The sequence below is a fragment of the Podarcis erhardii genome (genome assembly GCF_964252035.2).
Source record: "Podarcis erhardii genome assembly, chromosome: 3".
Taxonomy (NCBI): Eukaryota; Metazoa; Chordata; class Lepidosauria; order Squamata; family Lacertidae; genus Podarcis; species Podarcis erhardii.
In genome coordinates, this window is record NC_138507.1 from 32,388,228 (window position 1) to 32,411,152 (window position 22,925).

Here is a 22,925-nt window from a genome sequence, read left to right on the forward strand (position 1 = left end):
GATTATTATAAATAGTTAAAACACACATACAGTATCTCAAATGCATTTAGGATTGGAAAAAAAGCAAATGCTCATGGTAAAAAAGAGGCCCGTTTATCCAGATGGGAAATCCTCTCAGTAAAAAGAAATGTGCAGATAGAGAGCACTTGCCGGGTTTCGACAGGAATGCTATTTCACAGGACAGAGACAGCCACACTCAAAACCCCGCTCTGAGTTATTGTAGAGGCAGCTTATGAGATCTTTGCAGGAGAAGCTGTCCCGTGGACTGCAGTGATCTCTTGGGTGTACAGTGGTACCTCGGGTTAAGTTCTTAATTCGTTCCGGAGGTCCGTTCTTAACCTGAAGCACCACTTTAGCTAATGGGGCCTCCTGCTGCTGCCGCACTGCTGCCGCACGATTTCTGTTCTTATCCTGAAGCAAAGTTCTTGTGGCTTCAATAGAAGTTTGATCAGGCAAAGCTTCCCCACAACTGCACAATCCAATGTATGGGAGAAGGAAGCCCGACCGTATTAAATGTGGGGAAAGGGTGGCAGCCTCAGTCTTTGGGTAGGGGTCACCTCGTTAATTCCTGCTTGTTATGTATCCATTTGGGTTAGCGTTTAGCTGCCAAATTGTCAAACTTGGCTTTGTTTATGCAAAGCACCAGCAGGAACTAGTGGTGGTTGGGCAGACATGTTATTGGCTACTCAAGAAAAACATTGCACAAAAGTATAAAAGCTGTAGAATGTTTTATTTCATTTCAGTGTAGTGCCACACAATATTGCCATCTTTTACTCTTGTTGTTCTCACTGTAGCTTTGTGAATTTACACCCCAATTTGTGCCCAGTGTAGTTGTAGCTACCTACAACTGAGGTGAAATAATTTTGCTTTGTTTCAGTTTATCCGTAGAAAATCTTCATGATCCCTGGCACATCCTTAACTTCCATTGGTGGTTTTCTTGGACTCCCGGGCTGCATAAATTTCTTAACTGTAGGGATGCTGCTGATTCTTACTTTAAAAGCCTGAAAAGAGAAACAGCAAAACATTTAGAAGAGAAAAGGAGAAGTCTTATAGCAAAAATGGTGGCATTCCTGAAGAATCATCTCTCACTATGATGGTAGTACAACTTGATCATCAATACTGAAACTATTTATGAGAAACTTTATTATCTACAAAACACAGTTATTTCAAGGTTGCTCCTTTGAAGATGGAAGCCACTATTTGCAGGCTTGTGAGTTGCTTTTAAGAGTCCACGGTTAATTCACAAATGGCTTATCCATGCATATGGGCCTTATTTGTGTGATGGAAACCCAAGTCATGTTTCAGAGATGATGGTGTTTTAGATACACAAAGGGGGATAAAAGCTCCATACTAGAGCTCGGCTTATGCTTCAGTAAGCATACTGAATTCTCATCTGTGTGGCCTGCCACTTTCCTTTATATGGAGGCTGAAGATATCCAGAAAGGGGTGCAAGTATAGATCTACTAGTTCGGTTGAATTAATGGCACCATACTTATGAGCTCCAGAGCTGCTCCTCCTATTAAACTACTAAGTCCTAGTTTAGGATGTGTGCCTGTTGCCATGTGATGCTACATGCTCAATCACCAAAACACACACGCACACATATACACTATATGCGTACAGACATTTTTAAAGCCTGGGAACCTGCACAATCTATCTGTTGTATACCAGCAAAGGTCCCCAGAGAATTACAGTGCTGTACCAAGTACGCGGGTGGCGCTGTGGGTTAAACCACAGAGCCTAGGACTTGCCGATCAGAAGGTCGGTGTTCGAATCCCCGCGACGGGGTGAGCTCCCGTTGTTCGGTCCCTGCTCCTGCCGACTTAGCAGTTTGAAAGCACGTCAAAGTGCAAGTAGATAAATAGGTACCGCTCCGGCGGGAAGGTCAACGGTGTTTCCGTGCGCTGCTCTGGTTCGCCAGAAGCAGCTTAGTCATGCTGGCCACATGACCTGGAAGCTGTGCGCCGGCTCCCTTGGCCTGTAAAGCGAGATGAGCGCCCCAACCCCAGAGTCGGCCACGAATGGACCTAATGGTCAGGGTTCCCTGTACCTTTACCTTACCGAGTATACCTTGGAAAACGGAATATGGAGTCTCACTTTGGGGCAGTTTGACTTGAATGGTATTTGCAATTAGCAGACATATTGTTCCCTATGGTGTGTCACAGAATCATAGAATCATAGAGTTGGAAGAGACCACAAGGGCCATCAAGTCCAACCCCCTGCCAAGCAGGAAACACCATCAGAGCACTCCTGACATATGGTTGTCAAGCCTCTGCTTAAAGACCTCCAAAGAAAGAGACTCCACCACACTCCTTGGCAGCCAATTCCACTGTCGAACACCTCTTACTGTCAGGAAGTTCTTCCTAATGTTTAGGTGGAATCTTCTTTCTTATAGTTTGGATCTTTCTTGTAGTTTGGAACCATTGCTCCATGTCCGCTTCTCTGGAGCAGCAGAAAACAACCTTTCTCCCTCCTCTATGTGACATCCTTTTATATATTTGAACCTGGCTATCATATCACCCCTTAACCTCCTCTTCTCCAGGCTAAACATGCCCAGCTCCCTTAGCCGTTCCTCATAAGGCATCGTTTCCAGACCTTTGACCATTTTGGTTGCCCTCCTCTGGACACGTTCCAGTTTGTCAGTGTCCTTCTTGAACTGTGGTGCCCAGAACTGGACACAGTACTCCAGGTGAGGTCTGACCAGAGCAGAATACAGTGGCACTATTACTTCCCTTGATCTAGATGCTATACTCCTATTGATGCAGCCCAGAATTGCATTGGCTTTTTTAGCTGCCGCGTCACACTGTTGGCTCATGTCAAGTTTGTGGTCAACCAAGACTCCTAGATCCTTTTCACATGTACTGCTCTCAAGCCAGGTGTCACCCATCTTGTATTTGTGCCTCTCATTTTTTTTTTTTGCCCAAGTGCAATACTTTACATTTCTCCCTGTTAAAATTCATCTTGTTTGTTTTGGCCCAGTTCTCTAATCTGTCAAGGTCTTTTTGAAGTGTGATCCTGTCCTCTGGGGTGTTAGCCACCCCTCCCAGTTTGGTGTCATCTGCAAATTTGATCAGGATGCCCTTGAGTCCAGCATCCAAGTCGTTGATAAAGATGTTGAATAAGACGGGGCCCAAGACAGAACCCTGTGGCACCCCACTAGTCACTCCTGTCGCTGCTTCCAACCCCCTTGCTATTCTGCTACTCTTGTATGGATAGTGTGCTCTAGCACAGAGGTAGGGAACCTATGACCTTTCCCTTATGGACCGCCTACATTTCCCATCAGCCCCAGCCAGCATGGCCAGTGATTGGGGTGGATGGGAGCTGCAGTGCAGCAAGATCTGGAGGGTTTCAGAGCTAATGAGAACTTGCAAGAGCCAGGGAACCTGTACAGTGGTACCTCAGGTTAAGTACTTAATTCGTTCCGGAGGTCCGTTCTTAACCTGAAACTGTTCTTATCCTGAAGCACCACTTTAGCTAATGGGGCCTCCTGCTGCTGCTGTGCCGCCAGAGCCCGATTTCTGTTCTTATCCTGAAGCAAAGTTCTTAACCTGAAGCACTATTTCTGGGTTAGCAGAGTGTGTAACCTGAAGCGTATGTAACCTGAAGAATATGTAACCCAAGATACCACTGTACCTACCTAGGCAAGTTTTTAATGTTTGATGTTTTATCGTGTTTTTAATGTTCTGTTGGGAGCCAGCCAGAGTGGCTGGGGAAACCCAGCCAGATGGGCGGGGTGTGTATAAATCAATCAATCAATCAATCAATCAATCATCAATCATTACAAAAACAACAACAACAACACCTGTTCATCCTCTATCTTTTATAATAAGTTGTGAAATTGTGTTGCTTACCTTTAAAAGAGGGAATTGGGAGAGAATATCAGCCTTCAGCTCTTCTGCCATTAAAATGGCTTCAAGCAGTTGAATATCTGCTTTGCTGAGCTGATTTCCCACCAGGAAATTTTGCCTGTGATCTTTGAGGACCTACAGAGCGGGAAATGTTTTAAGAGTATTTCAGGTACATAAACAAAATGGAGAATATATATTTGGGCAACTTTTGTAAACCACGCACCCAGATAATATTGCATCATGACATGAAGAGGATTTGAATCAGTACTGAGGTAAGGAGTGCCAAACCCCCCCCCCCCACTTCATCTGAAAAGCCACTGCACCAAAAAATGAGAAGCTGGGGTATTAACACGCTGTGTGCTATGCTTACTCTTCTCTCACACCACTAAAATGTTTTCTTTTAGCTCAGGACATGGTCTAAAATTTACTGTTGCCGTTTGGAAAATGAAGAATTAAGAAAATGATTTCTGACAGACCAGACAGTCCTGTCAACATTACCAGCTGCCAACTACGGTTGAGCATAGGTGACTCTGTTTTCTCAAAAAGGGTTGTAAGTTCTGTTCCTTCTTTGCCTTGTACCTTTTCGAAGGCTGGGAAGTATCTGGTGGTGGCTTTTTCGATAATGTTTGCAAACTCCTTCTCCCTTGTGTCAGCTGGCTTGATGGGAAGCATCAGCATCAGTTCATACAGATCCATAGTACCTTCACAATACATATCAATCCTGAGGGAAAGAAAATGTTGCTGTGACTGGATCGCCAGGGACCATGGGACTTGGTGTGGGAAATTGAAAATCACGGACACCAATAAAGCTTGTGTGTCAATAGTGGGAAAGTGTTTCTTCCTCTCAGATAATAATAACAACAACATCAGGAATAATGTTTTTTTAAAAAATATATTGTGTAGCCACTTCAACAATTCAGAGCACCTCACTCACATAGGAAGATGGCAGCGAGGAACTTGAACCTCAATTTGCTTATTTCCTCCTCATACCTGATTCATGTTCCTTTCATGTCATTTCTTTTCAGATGAGAAGCTTGAGGTGTGTGTGTGGGGGGGGCTTTTCAAAGTGATTTTTAAGCTGCTCCAGGAATGTTTTTTGGCTGAAGTGTGGGCTTTAAAAAACAACTCAACTCAACTCAACCAACTCAAATAACTCAATAATAAAATCATACGGATATCCCTGGGTGCTAGACCTGTTGCCCCTCTGTAGCAGGGATAGAGAAGCTGTTTACCTCCAGAAGTTTCTTCGGTTCCTACTTCCATCACCCCTGACCTTAGGCCATGCTGGCTGGGGCTAATGGAAGCAGGAGTAAAACCACAAATGTAGGACAGAGTGGGATTGTGAAAATTAGCCGCACAGATCTAGAGTCTTGTGGCAACTAATTCCTATTTGTATGGGGCTTTCCATGCCAAAGCCTCTTTTACCTTGCTCTCTGAAGAAAGACCTTTAAACTATACTCTTTTCAGAAAACAGCACACATAGGCACTGGACAAATGGATATTATAACAACAACAACAACAACAACAACAACAACAACAACAACAACAACAACAACAACAACTGTAAGACATACAGAACCAACACAAGAGGGAGAGTGGGAAATTGTGTCATCTCGGTAGAAAAACAGGGACAATGCTTCTATATTTTGGAGAAGGTATATTTCTTCCTTTGAAAGAGCCCTTTTCACTCTCAATGTCTCTCAGTCTCAGTCTCTCTCTCTTACACCTTAATAAAAGTGCTTTCTGGGTAATACCATCTGTCTGATAGAAAAAACACATTGGCAGGAAGTGCCCCTATTTTCATGGGAATAAATATGCACAATGAACAAAAAACTGTATGATTTGCTGATCAGTCATAGAGACCTTCTTCGGTTACACTTTTTTTTAAGCAAATCATATTAAAAATCAGAATTATATAAGTGAAAGGGGGGGGAGGTGTATTGACATCCAGTGATCCAATCTATTGAGATTAAATGAATGTTCTAGGGCATGAACTTTGGAGAAACCACCTTGATTTCAAATGAACCAGTCCACGTGAACTAGTTGGGAAACTGAGAGGTGATATTAGCTCACATTGCTCAATCTTGAACTTTTTTTGTTTTAGTTGGCAGTCACAGGGAGTTGAAATGTGCTGACTCATAGCTTGTCAGCAGATTATATAACAGACTAGAGATTTCTTCTTGGATCATGCATTAATAACAAAACTTATAGAAATGTTACAGTACAATGCTCGCTGCTTCACATCCTTCCCATAGAGATTGTATTTGTTTGCAATGTAGTTGAGAATAGCTCGCGTCTGCACCATCTTCATCCCATCAATTTCCACCATGGGCGCTTGCTGAAAGAGCAGGACTCCATCTTTTCAAAGGAAGATGAAAAGTGTCAGTTCATTCTCCCAGTTAATTACAAGGACATGTGAATTTTCGGGAACATCTGACATGCTTTGAATCTGAGTATTTAGGTACTTCTCCATTGTTCCTTTCTGATCATAAAGTTTGCCTCTGCTTTTTTTTTTTGTATAGTGAAGAATGCTTTTGCAGAAATGTGCTAAACCTGTACAGCAAACACACAATGGAAAACTAGTTTTGTGTGTATATGCTAAATCTGCTCTCTAGCTAAAAACAAGCAAACTGCCCTGCAAAATGCAGTGTTGAATATCATGTGTCAAAGGTTGCTGTCTATTGCTAGGAAACCCTCTCCTCTTTCAAAGGACAGAGTTAAAGGCAATACAACCAGATAACAACTGTGAATTCACACATATTCTTGCCGAAAATCGTGCACAGGTAACTGAGATTAAGGGCACAATGAAGAACTGGAGAACTTTCAAAACACCTATGATTAAGACTGGAAGATAGTCCCACTGAACTCTATGTGGCCCACATGTGAGGAGGCACATGTAGAATTGCAGTGACTCTTCAGAGTAGCTTGTCTATTCTTCATATTGTACAGGGAATCCATCTAGACTATAAACTTGCTCTTTTAACTTCCGTGTAATCTTGGTGTCTGTGTGATTATCCTCTAAAGTATCCTGAGATATTCAGATGTCATACTCACCCTTCCTTAACTTTTCCAGATCTTCCTTTGACTCAATAAATTGTTCTTCAAACTAGAAAATAAAAGAGGCAGAAGATTTCAAGGGTCTCATGAAATAATTTCAGCTGCCATAAATGGCCCAAGCACTGGAGGAAATTTCATGGAAACCCGCTAAGTAATCTCCTCTTCTGTTGTCAATTTTTTGGGAAAGCAATACGAGACAGGAAAGTGCCACAAAGCATGGGAGGGGATTATAAGGGCTGGGACAATATTAATTCCACTGCTAATGTCATTGATGGTTGAAGTGGGCATATGATATTAAAAGTGGTGTGAGTCTGAAAGCAGTTCATGCCCTGAAGCAGGGAAGTCACAAAAATGGATGTCTTGGTGTGAAGGTGTGAAAGCACGGCCAGCCCAGGACTTTTCTCTGTCTGAGACAGAACAGCAAATGGTTCCCCTGCACAAGTCAATTTATTTTGGCACATGACGCAGAAAATCCCTGTCCCTGACAATAAAGGTACAACAATAGTGAATGAAAACACTGTAAATGCGACAATTTGCTACCCTTCCAGGATAATTAAAATCAGTCACCTGAGGCAGGTGCCTCACTTTGCCATATGGTAGGACTGGACCCAACTGCCTGAAATGGATTCCTAGTCTGCATACCTTCAAAGCACTTTGAAAGCACATGACTTCTCCCAAGGAACCCTGGGAGATCTGGTTTATGCCCAGGGAGCTACCATTCCCAGCACCCTCATTTATGTATGCACATAACAGCCTTGAACAAGCTACATTTCCCCACATTCTTTTTCTTGTGGGGCCGGAGAGGGATGTCCTTCAAATATGCGGTTATATTTACAGCCTTAAATAAATGGTGGGTTTTAGATAAATTCTGAAGACAAACCTCGACCCCAGCTGCAGCCAACAGCCACCTTATCGTTTCCATCCGGCCTCTTCCATTGATGTAGTAAAGCTTTGGTTTCCCAGCCATTTTTCTAAGTGCTTACTTTTCTGTTGTGATAACAGAGAGATAGAGAGATGGTGTTTAGTAGAGAAACAACCACCGCTAGAGAAGGACAACTTTCCAAAATGCTGGTTGGTGATTGCTTGTAGCAGGATTTCAGATTAAAGAAGAAGAAGAAGACGAAGAGGAGGAGGAGGAGGAGGAGGAGGAGTTTGGATTTGATATCCCGCTTTATCACTACAGAAGGAGTCTCAAAGCGGCTAACATTCTCTTTTCCCTTCCTCCCCCACAACAAACACTCTGTGAGGTGAGTGGGGCAGAGAGACTTCAGAGAAGTGTGACTGGCCCAAGGTCACCCAGCAGCTGCATGTGGAGGAGCGGGGAAGCGAACCCGGTTCCCCAGATTATGAGTCTATCGCTCTTAACCACTACACCACACTGGCTCTCTTGTCTAATGGCTTCTTGTCTGTTGGTTTTAAAAAAAAAACAGTTTCCTAATCATGATGCACAAGCAGATATGGCATATCATAGTAAAGATAAAATTGAAAATGAGTTTTTAAAAATAATGAATGTTTAACCCTCATTAGACGGCCATGATTCACAGAGGCACGAAATAGTAAATTCCCCCCTCATTCCTGCACTGTTGCCATTGTCACTATCTGCCTTGTATCTCCTAAAACAGCTCTGGAAACCTGCCTCTCCAGCATGGCTAGCTATCAGGGATGATGGGATTTTATGGTGATGGATCACATCTGGAGCCCACCTCCATCCTAAAACTATTTCAGATTTCCTCACAGAGACACTCCCTTCTCTCAACCAATTTGCCCCAGTCTCCACCATCTGTAAATTGCCAATTTAACGAAAAGCAGAAGATTTGCCTTGCCTTCCTTGCCCCCTCTTCTTGAGGTTTTGAATCCTGTTTGGGCCTTGCCTTTGTATCTATGCCATGGCACCATTTGGACAACAGCCGGTGCTGCAGAATGGACCCATAAAACTCACCCTTTAGCTACTTAGGTGGCAATTCACGCTAGAACTTTGCAAGGCAATAAGCCAAAGTCAGCCTTCCCTGTTGGAGAGCTGAATTCGCAGGGTGCTGGCATAGGAACCTGTTGCTATCAAAGGGTTAAAAGGTAGCAGAAACGCTCTAATCACTGAGCAGCTGGAGGTCATTAGGCTTCCAGGAACATGAGTTTGTATAAATAGTCAGTCTCCCATGTGTTTGTTCCCTTTTCCCCTTCTCCCCTTTCGGGCGTGTTTGCTGATATGTGTGGTTCATCGCCGGGGTTTTTTTTGTTTTTGTAAATAAACCTTTCTTTGAGTTCCAAACCGCTTGCTCCAAGACTCCTCTTTGAAAAGATACTGCCTCTCCTGCCCTTCTAAACCGCTGCGCGAAATGCTCTGCTGTAGTGGGACTTGTGACGATGGAAGCGCACTGGGCATTTACATTAAACTAATTAAAGTTTAATGGGACAGGTTATGGATGTTTGTACGTCAAGAAGGAGATAAGGAGTGCAGTTCAGAGTGATTTATGCAAGGACTGGAGCGAAGTCAGAAGCGGTTGCCAACAACGAAAGCCTTCAAAGCAGCTTGAGTCCTGCAACGTGCCTAGAAAAGTTTTAAACAGGCACTGAGCAGTTTGTACTCGCTGGAAGACGTCTTATTCCACAAGGAGCCACCTCAGCAGCTGGGAGACGGTCTACAGGTGTGTGAGTATTGTTCCTAAGCCCCAGGGAGGATGGCAGAGTCCCAGGAAAGTTTTTCTGTCCCGTTTACGCGACTCAATGGGAAAATTGGCAAGATTGGAAGGCTAGAGTAAGGGTTTGGTTGCAAGCAAAAGAATTGTGGAGTTGCACTGAAGCACCGCCTTTACAGGCAGCTGCAGACGCGTCTGCAGTGTGGGATGTAAACACAGGAGCAGTCAATGACAACATTCCTAGAGTGTACATGTTAGAACATGGGGAGGGATGTCTGTCCAGCAAGCAGGTAAACTTTCTGGGGACGGACTTCCTCCGCATGTGACCAGAGGTGGGTGTGGCCTCACCTGTGCAGGTAATGATAAAAAGGCACAGGGCAGGCAGCCACTCTCTCTCTTGCCTCTTGCCTCTTGCCTCCTGCCATCTTCATCTTCTGAAGGAGCAACATGCCCTCTTGGCTCCCAGCCAAGAGAGGACAGTACTATCTTGCTACAAGATAGATTCTAAGTGCATGTAACCTTTTTAAGCCTGCCTACCTTCTGGGATCATATTGTGAACAGAACGTGAGTAAACTCTTTTATACTTTTATAAAGACTGTGTCGTGTCTTGTATTTTAAGAGGGAACAAAGGGGAAATTACCAGAGTAATTATTATAGAGGTTCTAGCGAACCTGTGCAAGCGTTACCGTTGCGTACTTAAAGGGGAATGTCTATAAACTCTGCTGATATTTTGGGAACTTGTTAGTACAAGTTGGATAAGGATATAATTAGTCAATATATCCTCTCCTGCACCCCAGAGCATTCCCACAAAGGGTTATTGGGCCCAGTATTGCATATTTCTGCGTATTTTTGAAGGATTGCATTGGATTGTGATTTTGAGTTGAGTAGTATTTTTCTGAGTTAACTTCCTGGTAAGCACATGGTCCTTTGTTCCATTGTGCAGTGGGGATTAAGCAACCCCCCCCTTCCCTCAGAGTTCACAGTGACCCAAGGCAGTGAAGAATTGTTTTGCATTTTTAGATTTTTGAGATTTTGATTTTAAAATTTTGAGAAATTTTGAAATTTTGAAGAATTTTCAAATTTTTGGATTTTAAGATGGCTAGAGCAGCTTTTGATAGTGATGCAAAGCTAGGAATGCCTGTGCTGAATGAACACAATTTCATACACTGGAAGCAGCGCTTGATAGCATGTTTAGATTATAAGCACATTTTGGAAGCTTTAAACCCTCAGCCTACAGGATCGTCTGAGGAAGCTTTAGCCAAGATAAGTGCTTGGAAACGCATGAACAGCGAAGCTAGACACATAATTTTGAGTGGACTTCGTGATGAGCAGCTATCATTAATAAATAGTACAGATGATGCATCTCAAATCTTAAGAGATATTGAGCGCGTGTATGGAGAATCTAGCATAAACTGCTTCAGAAACTTGGTGTGTAAATTAACCAGAGTGAGGATGAATTCAAAAGAGGAATTCACAGAGCACATCAACAAGTTTACTGAGATTATTCAAAGAATTGATCTGACTCCCAAAGCTTTTGATGAAGATACAAAGATAGCATTTTTGTTATCATCACTTGGACCACGCTTTAGCGCATTTGTAAGTTTGATGGATCATAGACAAGGTCTGACTTTTAAAGACTTGATTGGTTATTTAAAAGAAGAATGCAGAGATAGAGCTGAATCTCCAGTGAGAAATGCTAGAAGCAAGGACAGCAGTTATGCATCTAGGCAATGTACAAAGTCCAAAGAGATGCCTAAGAAAGTGATTTGTTTCAATTGTAACAAAGAAGGACACATTGCAAAGAATTGCAAGGCTCCTAAAGCCAAGAAACCCCACCCCTTTCAGCCAAAAGGGGAAAAGAAGGGGAAATGCGAATGCACATGGCTACTGCAAGAAAGGAATTTAGCTGTCCAGAATCGTGAAAATAGACGTAATAAATGGATAATTGATTCAGGTGCCAGCTCACATTTTTCATATAAAAAGGACTATTTTAATGAGATAAATGATGAAGAAGGATCTGAAATTGAAATTGCAGATGGGAACATTGTTAAAGCAAAAGGTGCAGGTTCCATGAGTCTGAAATGCAATATAAACAATGAATGCATTGAGAACACAATCTCTAGAGTTTTGTATGTTCCAGAGCTGAGCTGCAATTTAATCAGCGTGTCCACTTTGGACAAGAAAGGTTTCCAGATCACATTTGGAAATGGAGAATCAGTCTGCAAAAGTGGCACATTCCAGCCAGAAAGATGAAGCAGATCTGGACCTGTGGCACAGAAGGCTTGGACATAGAGACACCAACGTCATTCTGGATCTACAGAAAAGAGATCTTGTAAGAGGTTTGCAGGTAAAGCAGAGCAACAAAGCTCCAGCAAAGTGCATAAGCTGTATTACTGAGAAGGCTGTAAAACCTTCATTTCCACGTTGTGCAGAACAAAGAAGCAACAAAGTGCTTGACATAGTGCACACTGACATATGTGGACCCATGAATGTTCCCTCACTGGGAAAGAATAGATACATTTTAATATTTCTGGATGACTTTTCAAGATTTTGTGTTGTGTATTTCCTCAAAGAGAAGAGTGAGACAGTGGACAAGCTCCAGGAATACATTGCCATGGTCAAGAATAAATTCCAAAGAGCTCCAGCTGTGCTAATGAGCGACAATGGAGGTGAGTACTGCTCAAATGAAATGCAGGCTCTCCTGGCCAAGGAAGGAATTGCACATGTAACCACAATTCCTTACACACCACAGCAGAATGCCATAGCTGAGAGAAAGTTTAGGTCCATTATGGACATGACAAGGTGCATGCTAAAGGATGCATGTTTGCCACAGAAGCTGTGGGCCGAAGGAGTATACACGTCAGTGTATTTGCAGAATAGACTGCCAACTAAAGGAGCAGAGCGCACACCATTTGAACTTTGGCATGGGAAAGCTCCCAATCTGTCGCACATACGTGTGTTTGGAAGTCCGTGTTACTTCCACGTGCCCAAGGAACACAGACACAAGCTTGACTCCAGGGCAAAAGCAGGTATCCTTGTGGGATACGCCTCTGGAGGCAAAGGATATAGAATTATGGACTTACAAACTGGTAAGACAAATGCATACCATGCGGTTTATGTTGATGAATATGGAAAGGTAGACACTAAGAACACTGTTGTGGATTCTTCAGATGAGTCAGAAAGGACTCAAGAATTTGTATATTTCCCTTTTGAGACCCCACAAAGTAATAATCTGCCTTCAAGTGTTACAGCGCCCCCTACAGGCGACGCACCAGAAGACGCAGAGGACCAGAACCCTGGCGGCACCAGAGACGAAGATGAGGACTCAGATGGGGACATGCCTGCGTTGGAGGAGGATGAGGAAGCTGATGCGGTCGCAGAACCAGAGGTCAGGCGCTCGTCCAGAACCAACAAAGGTGTCCCACCATTACGGTTGTCCTACTTTGCAGGGTCGGCGTTTCCACAAGAACCTTCCACTTGGGAAGTGATACAGGAGATGCCAGCTGCAGAAGCCAGTCTCTGGAGGAAGGCCGCGCAGGAGGAGATGGATGCACTGCATCAGAACAAGACCTGGACACTCACTGAGCTGCCTCCCGGTAAGAAGGCCATTGGCAGTAAATGGGTTTTCAAGGTTAAGAAGGGGTCAGAAGGAGAAGTGCAGCGCTACAAAGCTAGACTTGTAGCACAGGGATTTTCACAGCGTTTTGGTGAAGACTATGATGAAGTTTTTGCACCAACCGTGAGGTACAGCAGCGTAAGAATGCTTTTAAGCATTGCAGCCTCCAAGAAAATGAGAGTGAAACACATAGACATTGCTACCGCTTTTCTACACGGGCAGATTTCTGAAGAAATCTATATGAAACAGCCCAAAGGTTTTGTGAAACCACATGAGGCACATTTAGTGTGCAAACTGCAGAAAGGACTTTATGGACTTAAACAGGCTGCTAGAGCCTGGAACCAGAAGTTGCATAAAATGCTGACGCAACTTGGGTACAAGCAAGGCGACGCTGACAAGTGCTTGTACAGTAAGTCAAATAATGGACAATTCTCATATATCTTAGCATTTGTTGATGACCTGATTATTGCCACAGCAAGTGAGAAAGACTATACACAGATAGTAAAACACCTTAGCAAAGAGGTGGAGGTCAAGGAGCTAGGAGATGTCCAGTACTACCTCGGGATCCAGGTGGAAAGAGAAGAGGACGGCTCATTTCTTCTCAGCCAAAGACAGAAGATCCATGAGCTAATTGAGCACATGCAGATGCAAGACGCACATCCAGTCGCTACACCGATGGCTACTGACTTCCTGAAGAATCAGGAGGATTCGAAGCAGTTGCCAGACAACAATGACTACAGGTCGGCGATTGGTAAACTTTTGTATTTAGTTACCACATGTAGACCTGACTTAGCTAATGCTGTGGGGATTCTTAGCAGAAAAGTGAATTCTCCCACTGAGCATGATTGGGCAGGTGTAAAGAGGGTGGTGCGATATTTGAAGGGTACCATGAATTGTAAATTAAGGTTACCAGCCGTCAGAGACCCTAAGTTGGTTGGGTATACTGATGCGGATTGGGCTGGGGATAATGCTGATTATAAATCAACAAGTGGTCATGTTTTCATGTTTGGTGATGGACCTGTTTCATGGGGCAGTTATAAACAGAGCTGTGTAGCATTATCTTCCACAGAATCAGAATACGTTGCAGCAACAGAAGCCTGCAGAGAGATCGCCTGGCTTGATCAACTCATAAAGGACTTTGGGTTGGTGAGAAAAGGGCCTGTCAGCTTGCTAGAGGACAATCAAAGTTGCCTGAAGCTGACGCAGAGTGAGAAGTTCCTGGCCAGAACAAAACACATTGGGGTTAAATACCACTACATACGCCAGATGATCCAGGATGGACTTGTGGAACTATCCTACTGCAGCACCCAAGAGATGACTGCTGACATCCTGACGAAACCCCTACCAAGAGAGAGTTTCCAGAATCTACGTGTCAAGCTGGGACTCTGGGTGGTTGAATAAAGTTGTTTATGTTTTGTGTATGTTGTATTGCCTGAGAAGGGGTATGTGGGATGTAAACACAGGAGCAGTCAATGACAACATTCCTAGAGTGTACATGTTAGAACATGGGGAGGGATGTCTGTCCAGCAAGCAGGTAAACTTTCTGGGGACGGACTTCCTCCGCATGTGACCAGAGGTGGGTGTGGCCTCACCTGTGCAGGTAATGATAAAAAGGCACAGGGCAGGCAGCCACTCTCTCTCTTGCCTCTTGCCTCTTGCCTCCTGCCATCTTCATCTTCTGAAGGAGCAACATGCCCTCTTGGCTCCCAGCCAAGAGAGGACAGTACTATCTTGCTACAAGATAGATTCTAAGTGCATGTAACCTTTTTAAGCCTGCCTACCTTCTGGGATCATATTGTGAACAGAACGTGAGTAAACTCTTTTATACTTTTATAAAGACTGTGTCGTGTCTTGTATTTTAAGAGGGAACAAAGGGGAAATTACCAGAGTAATTATTATAGAGGTTCTAGCGAACCTGTGCAAGCGTTACCGTTGCGTACTTAAAGGGGAATGTCTATAAACTCTGCTGATATTTTGGGAACTTGTTAGTACAAGTTGGATAAGGATATAATTAGTCAATATATCCTCTCCTGCACCCCAGAGCATTCCCACATGCAGAAGACAAAGCAGCAGCAGCAGCTTCACAGAAACGCGACAGGAAAGCCCAAGGTCTACTAGTTTTGGCAGTAGGACCAGAGCAAATGCCTTATGTTTCTGAGTTAAAGAACACGCATGAGGTCTGGACGGTTCTGCAGCGGTTAAATTCCAGAAACACTGCGGGGGCCAAGATCCATGCTACAAGATGTTTGTTTGATTTACGTCTCCAACCGGGAGCGTGTGTGAAAGAACATATTGCCAAAATGGTGTCTGCCTTTAATCAACTAAGACAGCTGGGCATTCCTTTCTCTATGGAGCAGCAGTCATACATATTGTTGTCTTCTCTTGATAAAAGCTATGAGACTCTAGCTCTAACTTTGGAAGCTATGCCTTCAACTGAATTAACCCTTGAATACATTTCATCTCGGCTTGCAGATGAACAGGATAAAAGGCAAAGAGAAAGAGGTTTGTCTTCAAAGGGGAGTTATGCTGTGCCTAAGAGTGTTGATGCTGAGTTTGAGCACACAGTAAATGCTTTTACAGCTAGACACTGTTTTCGCTGTGGTTCCCCTTCCCATTTAATTAGGAATTGCACACGTGAACCTGGTCAAGACAGCACCAAGGCCGTTACCCCTAGTTACCAGACAAGGAGTTCCAGGGGACGTCAAAGAAGAGGAGGAGGTCGTGGCTACTCCCACAGCACACAGCACATGGCTTCAGCAATGGCGTTGATGCAAGGGCGTGGCCAAGGCAGCAATCTACGCTGGTTGATCGACAGTGGTGCATCTCACCACCTGGTGGCGCCATCTAGTGTCCGTTTGCAGAATTGCAGACATTTGCAAATCCCTAAAGTTGTGACAATGGCAGATTCAACTAAACGTTCCTTAGAGACTGTAGGCACAGTGTTCTTGAATTGTTTGCAAACAGAAATTGATGCCTACGTGCTAAAGGGATTGAAGGGATGTATTTTGTCTGTGTCAGAACTTGATAGAGTTGGGTTTAAAACTGTGTTTGAAAATGGGGTTTGCACTATTTCAAAGAATAACGTATCTCTTTTGCAGGTGGAATGCAGAAATGGGTTATATTATTTTGAGACAAGTCCAGATGAAGTTGAACAGGTTCATGCTGGTTGTGTGAACTTGCCTACCCATAATTCTTGTGTTCATTTATGGCACCGCCGTCTGGGACATATTAATTTTCAGTATGTTAAAAGGCAACCTGAATTATCAGAAGGGTGCAAAATGAACAAATGTGCTAAGTATTTGGATTGTACTGCATGCAAAAGGGCGAAGGTTCATAGATGCAGCTATCCCAGTTCAGATAGGAAATCTGACAAAGTATTCCAACTTGTGCATATGGACCTATGTGGCCCAATGCCTGTTGCTAGCATGGGAGGTTCGAGGTATGCACTGTGTCTCTCGGATGACAAAACAAAAGTCACATGGTTTTTTCCTCTCAAAACCAAAGCAGATACTGCAGAAACAGTTAAAAATTGGGTTCATGCAGTAGAACTTGAATTCGGTACTAGAGTACTTGCTTTTCAAACAGACAGAGGGTCAGAATTTACCGGGTCTGTGTTGCAGAATTTCTTTAAGAAAAAGGGAATTAAGCATCGTCTGTCTACACCTTATTCCCCCCAAGAAGGAGGCGTGGCCGAACGTAAAAACAGGGTTCTGCAAGAGTTGGCAAACTCTATGTTGTTTGATGCTAAACTCCCTCAAAGTTACTGGGCGGAAGCCTGGCAGGCGGCTACTCATATTCTGAACCGAGTATATAATTCTGTAATTGGCACTACCCCTTATTTTGCTTTATATGGGAAGAAGCCCAAAATTAATTACTTTCGGGTGTTTGGATGTCAAGCCTATGTACTTATCCCAAAAGCGTTAAGGAAAAAGGGAGGTCCAAGGGCTAGGAAACTCATCTTTTGTGGGTACGAACCGCACGCTAAATCTTGGAGATTCGTGAACCCAAATGGGGATACTACAAGAGTGGTCCTCAGTAGGAGTGCTGAATTTTGTGAGCAGTCCGGATGGACTCACTTACATGGTAACCCTGACATTTTGAGAGATGATTTAGGCATTCATGCTGAGAATGAAAGTCCAGAGAGTAATGAGCCAGAAGGGGATGGTGCACATGGTTCAGATGCAGATTCTGACCAGGCACAAGGTTCTTCTCCTAAGGTAGAAAAGCCAAAATCTAGGAGTGTTCCAACATCGCCACCCAGTAGGCCTAGCAGACAGCAAAAGCGAAGCAGGTCACCTGCAACACCAAGCCCAAGGGAGGTATCTAAACGGAGGTCTTTATCTCTAGAGGCACATCCAGATATAAAGTCTGAGACAGATTCTGACAGCCAACGGTCAGAGGGGGCACAAGAGGAACAATTGCGCAGGTCAAACCGTGCCACAAAGGGCAAGCCGCCAGAGCGGTTTAAGGTGACAAGTGTATACGTAAATATGGCACAGTGTGAGCCAGATAGCTATATGGAAGTACAACAGCTTCCAAGCTCAGAAGCCGCAAAGTGGCAGGAAGCAATGGAAAAAGAGATGGCTTCAATGAAGTCTCTCGGTGTGTTTACAAGTACAGAGCTTCCGAAAGGGCAACAAGCTGTAGGTTGTCGATGGGTATATCGTTTAAAGCCCACAACTACTGAAGAGTTGCAATATAAAGCCCGACTAGTTGCAAAAGGGTTTTCGCAGCGCAAAGGTGTTCACTATTCTCAAATCTATGCCCCTACTTCAAGATCGGAGTCACTAAGAATGCTTTTAGCCTCTTCAGCTAAGAAGGGAAATAAGCTGTTTCATTTTGATGTCAATGTGGCTTATTTAAATGCAGACTTACAGGAGGAAGTCTATATGACACCACCACCGGGTTTTGAAGGAGACAAGCCAAACCAGGTCTGGCGCCTACACAAATCCATTTATGGGTTGAAACAGTCCGCCCGTAATTGGAATTCCTGCTTAAACGATGCTCTAGAGAGCATGGGGTTCAGAAAGAGCGCAGCAGATGTGTGTCTTTATCTAAAAGGCTCGGGATGTGAACAAGAAGCAGTCTTGATATTTGTTGACGATTTATTATACAGTGGAAAGGATGATAAACTTGCACAACAATTTGCCACAAAGCTTGGAGAAAGGTTTCAGATAAAATCACTAGGCAATGTATCTGTTTATCTAGGAGTTAAAATTCAGCAAGATGAAAATGGGAACTATTGGCTCAGCCAAGAAGCTAAGATCCAGCAGTTGCTGGAAAGGTTTAAAATGGACAACTGTGCTGGTGTTAAAACCCCAATGGAGTTAAGTTACATAAAGGATGCTCAAGCTGAGCAACAGGCAGAGTTCTCTAATCCCGGGGTTTACCAGTCAGCGATAGGCAGTCTACTCCACATTGCACAGTGGACTCGGCCCGATATAACATATGCTGTCAACATGCTGTGTAGACAAGCTGAAAAACCATCAATGCATGCTTGGCAAGGAGTAAAAAGAGTTTTAAGGTATCTCCAAACTACCAAAAGGTTTCGCTTAAAACTATCAGCAGAGGGCAGCACACAACTTGAATGTTGGGCCGACAGTAGTTGGGCAGATGCTGGACCAGATAGAAAATCAGTGTCAGGAATGGCGATAAAATTTGGAAATGCACTAATTGGTTGGAGATCAAGAAAGCAGTCACTTATAGCTTTAAGTTCAACTGAATCTGAGTTTAATGCATTATCAGATGTATGTAGAGAACTAGAATTTTATAAGCAACTGGTACAAGAATTGTTTGGAGAATGTTCCCTACCTATCAGAGTGTGGGAAGACAATCAACCTTGTATTAAACTAGCTAAATCAGGTCAATTCAAGGCACACACAAAACACTTGGATATCCGTTATCAAAATGTATGCCAAAGTGTAAAACAAGGTTTAATTGAACTAAAGTATTGTCCAAGCCAAGAAAATCTCGCAGACGGTTTTACGAAAGCTTTGAGTCCGCAATTTCATAAATGTTTCTGTTCAGGTTTAAATTTGAATTAAGGTTGGTACAGCTCAGTGTTACGAGCGAGAGGGGGTGTTGCTATCAAAGGGTTAAAAGGTAGCAGAAACGCTCTAATCACTGAGCAGCTGGAGGTCATTAGGCTTCCAGGAACATGAGTTTGTATAAATAGTCAGTCTCCCATGTGTTTGTTCCCTTTTCCCCTTCTCCCCTTTCGGGCGTGTTTGCTGATATGTGTGGTTCATCGCCGGGGTTTTTTTTGTTTTTGTAAATAAACCTTTCTTTGAGTTCCAAACCGCTTGCTCCAAGACTCCTCTTTGAAAAGATACTGCCTCTCCTGCCCTTCTAAACCGCTGCGCGAAATGCTCTGCTGTAGTGGGACTTGTGACGATGGAAGCGCACTGGGCATTTACATTAAACTAATTAAAGTTTAATGGGACAGAACCTCGCTCCCCAAAATTTAATGGATCTATTTCTCTGGAAAACTACATGGTACATTGTTTTCACTAATAAATGCATTTATATGCACACTTTGTGCATTTTTATGCACTATTTGTCTGGAGGTATTTGTCAGGTATTTGCAAATCTCAAACGAGAGCTATGTTTCAGGTGGCATATTATTTCAGAAAATGCAAATTTGGCACGTTAAAATGCAAACTGAATCAAATTTCTCTCGATTTCCTGAAATGAAGAATAAGAAATCAAGATAACAAACTTTTTATAAAAGAATGGAAATGGTTTGTTGAATATTTGCAGATAAATTGCAAACAGATATAAACACTGGCAGGATTATTGTAATAACCTGCAGTTTCATAAGAGTATAGTATATATTTAAAGTAGATAATTAAATGAGCAAATTAAATGAATTTGGATATGCAGAAGATATTAAAAAATAAATTTAAGGAACTGCAGCAAGAGGGGAAAGGAAGACAGACTTTGAAATGTTAAAACGATTGTAAAATTAATGAATATTTGAAAAGTATAATTTTTTTTAAAAAAAGAATCAAATTTCTCTCCCATCTCTACCCAACACTCCCTTGAGGTGCCACCAAGACCCTCAACCCACCACTATTTGATTTTTAGAGCTCTGCCACTGTCCAGCTTCTGCCTTTGGTCTATCCAGATAGAAAAGCTTCTTTCACAAGCTTACAGGTCTCCAGAAAATCCTACCACCACCTTTAGTCCTCTGCTGGTAAAGAGAAGAAAATCTTTGGGCAGAGGTGAGGTCTTTGGGAATTGTCCCTGCACCACTCCTCTGTCAAGGGCGTCACTCTTGAGCTATGACTCTCCAAAGGAATTGCCTACCTTTGAATACTAACCTGTTGGAAGTCCTGCTGGGCAAGTGAGACAGAGCAAAGGCTGAACTTGTGTGCATCAAATTTATAAAAAGCTCAGAAGCTCCACCTTCCAGCTCTGCCTTTTGTGAGACTTTTCACCTAGGGTCACATCAGTTGCACAAAGTTAATCCACAATGGGAAAGGTTCTCTCGCAGGTACATAACGTGATGCAACTCAGTTTAGTGTAAATCTGTGCAGCTGCATTGAGGGCAAATGTTAATGTCCTTATCATAATTAACCCAAGCTCTTGTATCACTGGGCAGAGGCCACCACAATCTCTGGCTGCAGCTGCTGGCTAGGAAATATGGACAAAGGTCATCTACAAAGGACTTCCCTGCTGGTGGCACTCACCTTTTGAGGGGTTTGGGGTATTTAGATGGCTGTGATTAATTTACACTGGTGTGCAAAACAGTGAGAACTGCTTTTGGTCAAGGAGTCTGTACACCTTTGTCAGCTGCTTCTCTTTGAAGAGTAAATTCTTATTGAAAGGCTTTTTTCCATAAGGTGAAATACATTCCATATCACAATATCCACAAAACCAAACATTGGTACTAGAGTGAAGGGAATATGAAATATCATAGCCTGATGGGAGTCTGGTAGAATAAGCAAGTTTCACATAGCGTGAACTTCTTTTGACATATAGGATAGGGTTATAGAGTAAAACACCGAGGTCCAGCTCCGAGGGCCTTCTAGCAGTTCCCTCACTGAAAGAAGTGAGGTTACAGGGAACCAGGCAGAGGGCCTTCTCGGTAGTGGTGCCTGCCCTGTGGAACGCCCTCCCATCAGATGTCAAGGAAATAAACAACTATCTGACTTTTAGAAGACATCTGAAGGCAACCCTGTTTAGGGAAGCTTTTAATGTTTGATGGTTTATCGTGTTTTTAATATTCTGTTGGGAGCTGCCCAGAGTGTCTGGGGAAACCCAGCCAGATGGGTGGGGTATAAATAAATAAATAAATAAATAAATTATTGTTATTATTATTATTATTATTATTATTCAGAAGCCAGAAATGTTTCTCCATGATATTAGACCAGAGTAGATTATTCCTATCTAATACAGTGGTACCTCAAGTTACAAATGCCTCAGGTTACAAACGCTTCAGGTTACAAATTCTGCTAACCTGGAAGAGTTACCTCGAGTTGAACTTTGTCCCAGAATGAGAACAGAACTCATGTGCCGGCGGCACAGCGGCAGCAAGAGACCCCATTAGTGAAAGCACGCCTCTAGTTAAGAACAGTTTCAGGTTAAGAACGGACCTCCAGAACTAATTAAGTTCATAACTAGAGGTACCACTGTACTGGGGTTTATCCATCTAACCCATTTCAAAAATTCTGAAGACTCACTTACTTCCTCCTCCATTATCCACTATTCTATATATCTATATGGACACGTGACTACTTTTTATCTACAGCTTTCTCTAAAACAAAAAAGGCACTATACTCACTTGTGATGGAGAGCTAGAAGAATAGTAGAAACATATGAAACATCTCTAAAAGTGAGATTAATGTCATTAGTAGTGAAAAGGGAACTGTCGTCTGTCACAATATGACAGGTTGCCATGCCAACTTGAATAAAATATGGGGAGGTGCAGGTAAGCCCCACCCCGCACAATTGATCACAATATGTGGCACATGCACACCATTTGAATGGCGATGCCCATCAGCTTTGTGGGGGGCCGGTCCCCTCAAATAATTTATGGGGGGGGCAAAGGGACCTTGGACTCTAGGAATTGGCTCCTAAGCAACATGGCCTATATTGTTTTGTTCCTTCTGGACCTTAAAAGCTCTCGCTATCATTTTAGAGCATTTATTTCCAAGCTCATAATATACACAGTTACTTTTTTCATGGAGGTGCTTATATACTCAGCATCTAGTGCTTAGAAGCTCACTGTGCTTACACAATAAATTGGCATAAAGTTTTCAGTTCAGTCCTTGTGTCTGCTGAGGCCAATATGTCTTTTACCATTTCAGTTTGTAATGCTGATTTCTGCTTCTTCAAAATGATGGACTTTAGGCAATGTCTTCTCAATACTGCTTTCATTGCATCCCAGATTATGGCCTGTTCCTAATTTCTGTATGTGTTAAGAGAGTTATTGGGAGGCACCAAAAGAAACGTCTTGAGACTCCCTCTCACAGCGTTGAAATCAACGATGACTGAAGCATGGTCTGATTCATGTATGTGGATTATCAAATTGTTCTTTTATAAGACAGGGATTTGAAAGAACTACATGATCTATTCCGAAATATTGTGGCTCAAGGATTAGAAAGAATAATCTCTTAGGGTCAGATTATAGAGCCACCATGCATCTAATAAACCATTGCCACAGAGTACTGCTGGTAGGAATGTTGAAGACCGCTGTTTACCAGGACCAGACATACTACTACTCACTTGAGGGTACATAACTTCACTGAAGTTCCCTCTCTTGATGAG

At 43.1% G+C, this 22,925-nt stretch overlaps 1 protein-coding gene across 1 annotated transcript; it reads right to left on the reverse strand.

The window, feature by feature from the left end:
- Positions 1-711: 711 nt before the first annotated feature.
- On the reverse strand, positions 712-20,609 carry LOC309339286 (glutathione S-transferase-like). Its single transcript, XM_081857466.1, has 7 exons — positions 20,463-20,609; positions 7,786-7,892; positions 6,903-6,954; positions 6,074-6,206; positions 4,428-4,569; positions 3,852-3,983; positions 712-1,001 (listed from the first exon to the last, which is right to left on the reverse strand). Exons 2-7 carry the CDS (start codon positions 7,870-7,872, stop codon positions 879-881), a joined length of 669 nt encoding a protein of 222 aa, XP_081713592.1. The 5' UTR covers positions 7,873-7,892; positions 20,463-20,609; the 3' UTR covers positions 712-878.
- Positions 20,610-22,925: the final 2,316 nt, after the last annotated feature.

Excerpts from the sequence above, each read along its gene's own strand:
- LOC309339286 (XM_081857466.1), bottom strand. The coding sequence starts at position 7,872 with ATGGCTGGGAAACCAAAGCTTTACTACATCAATGGAAGAGGCCGGATG. Across the intron at positions 6,207-6,902 it reads TCTGGAAAAGTTAAGGAAGG|ATGGAGTCCTGCTCTTTCAG; the intron begins GTGAGTATGACA and ends TCCTTTGAAAAG. Across the intron at positions 4,570-6,073 it reads GATGTGAAGCAGCGAGCATT|GATTGATATGTATTGTGAAG; the intron begins GTACTGTAACAT and ends TCTTTCCCTCAG.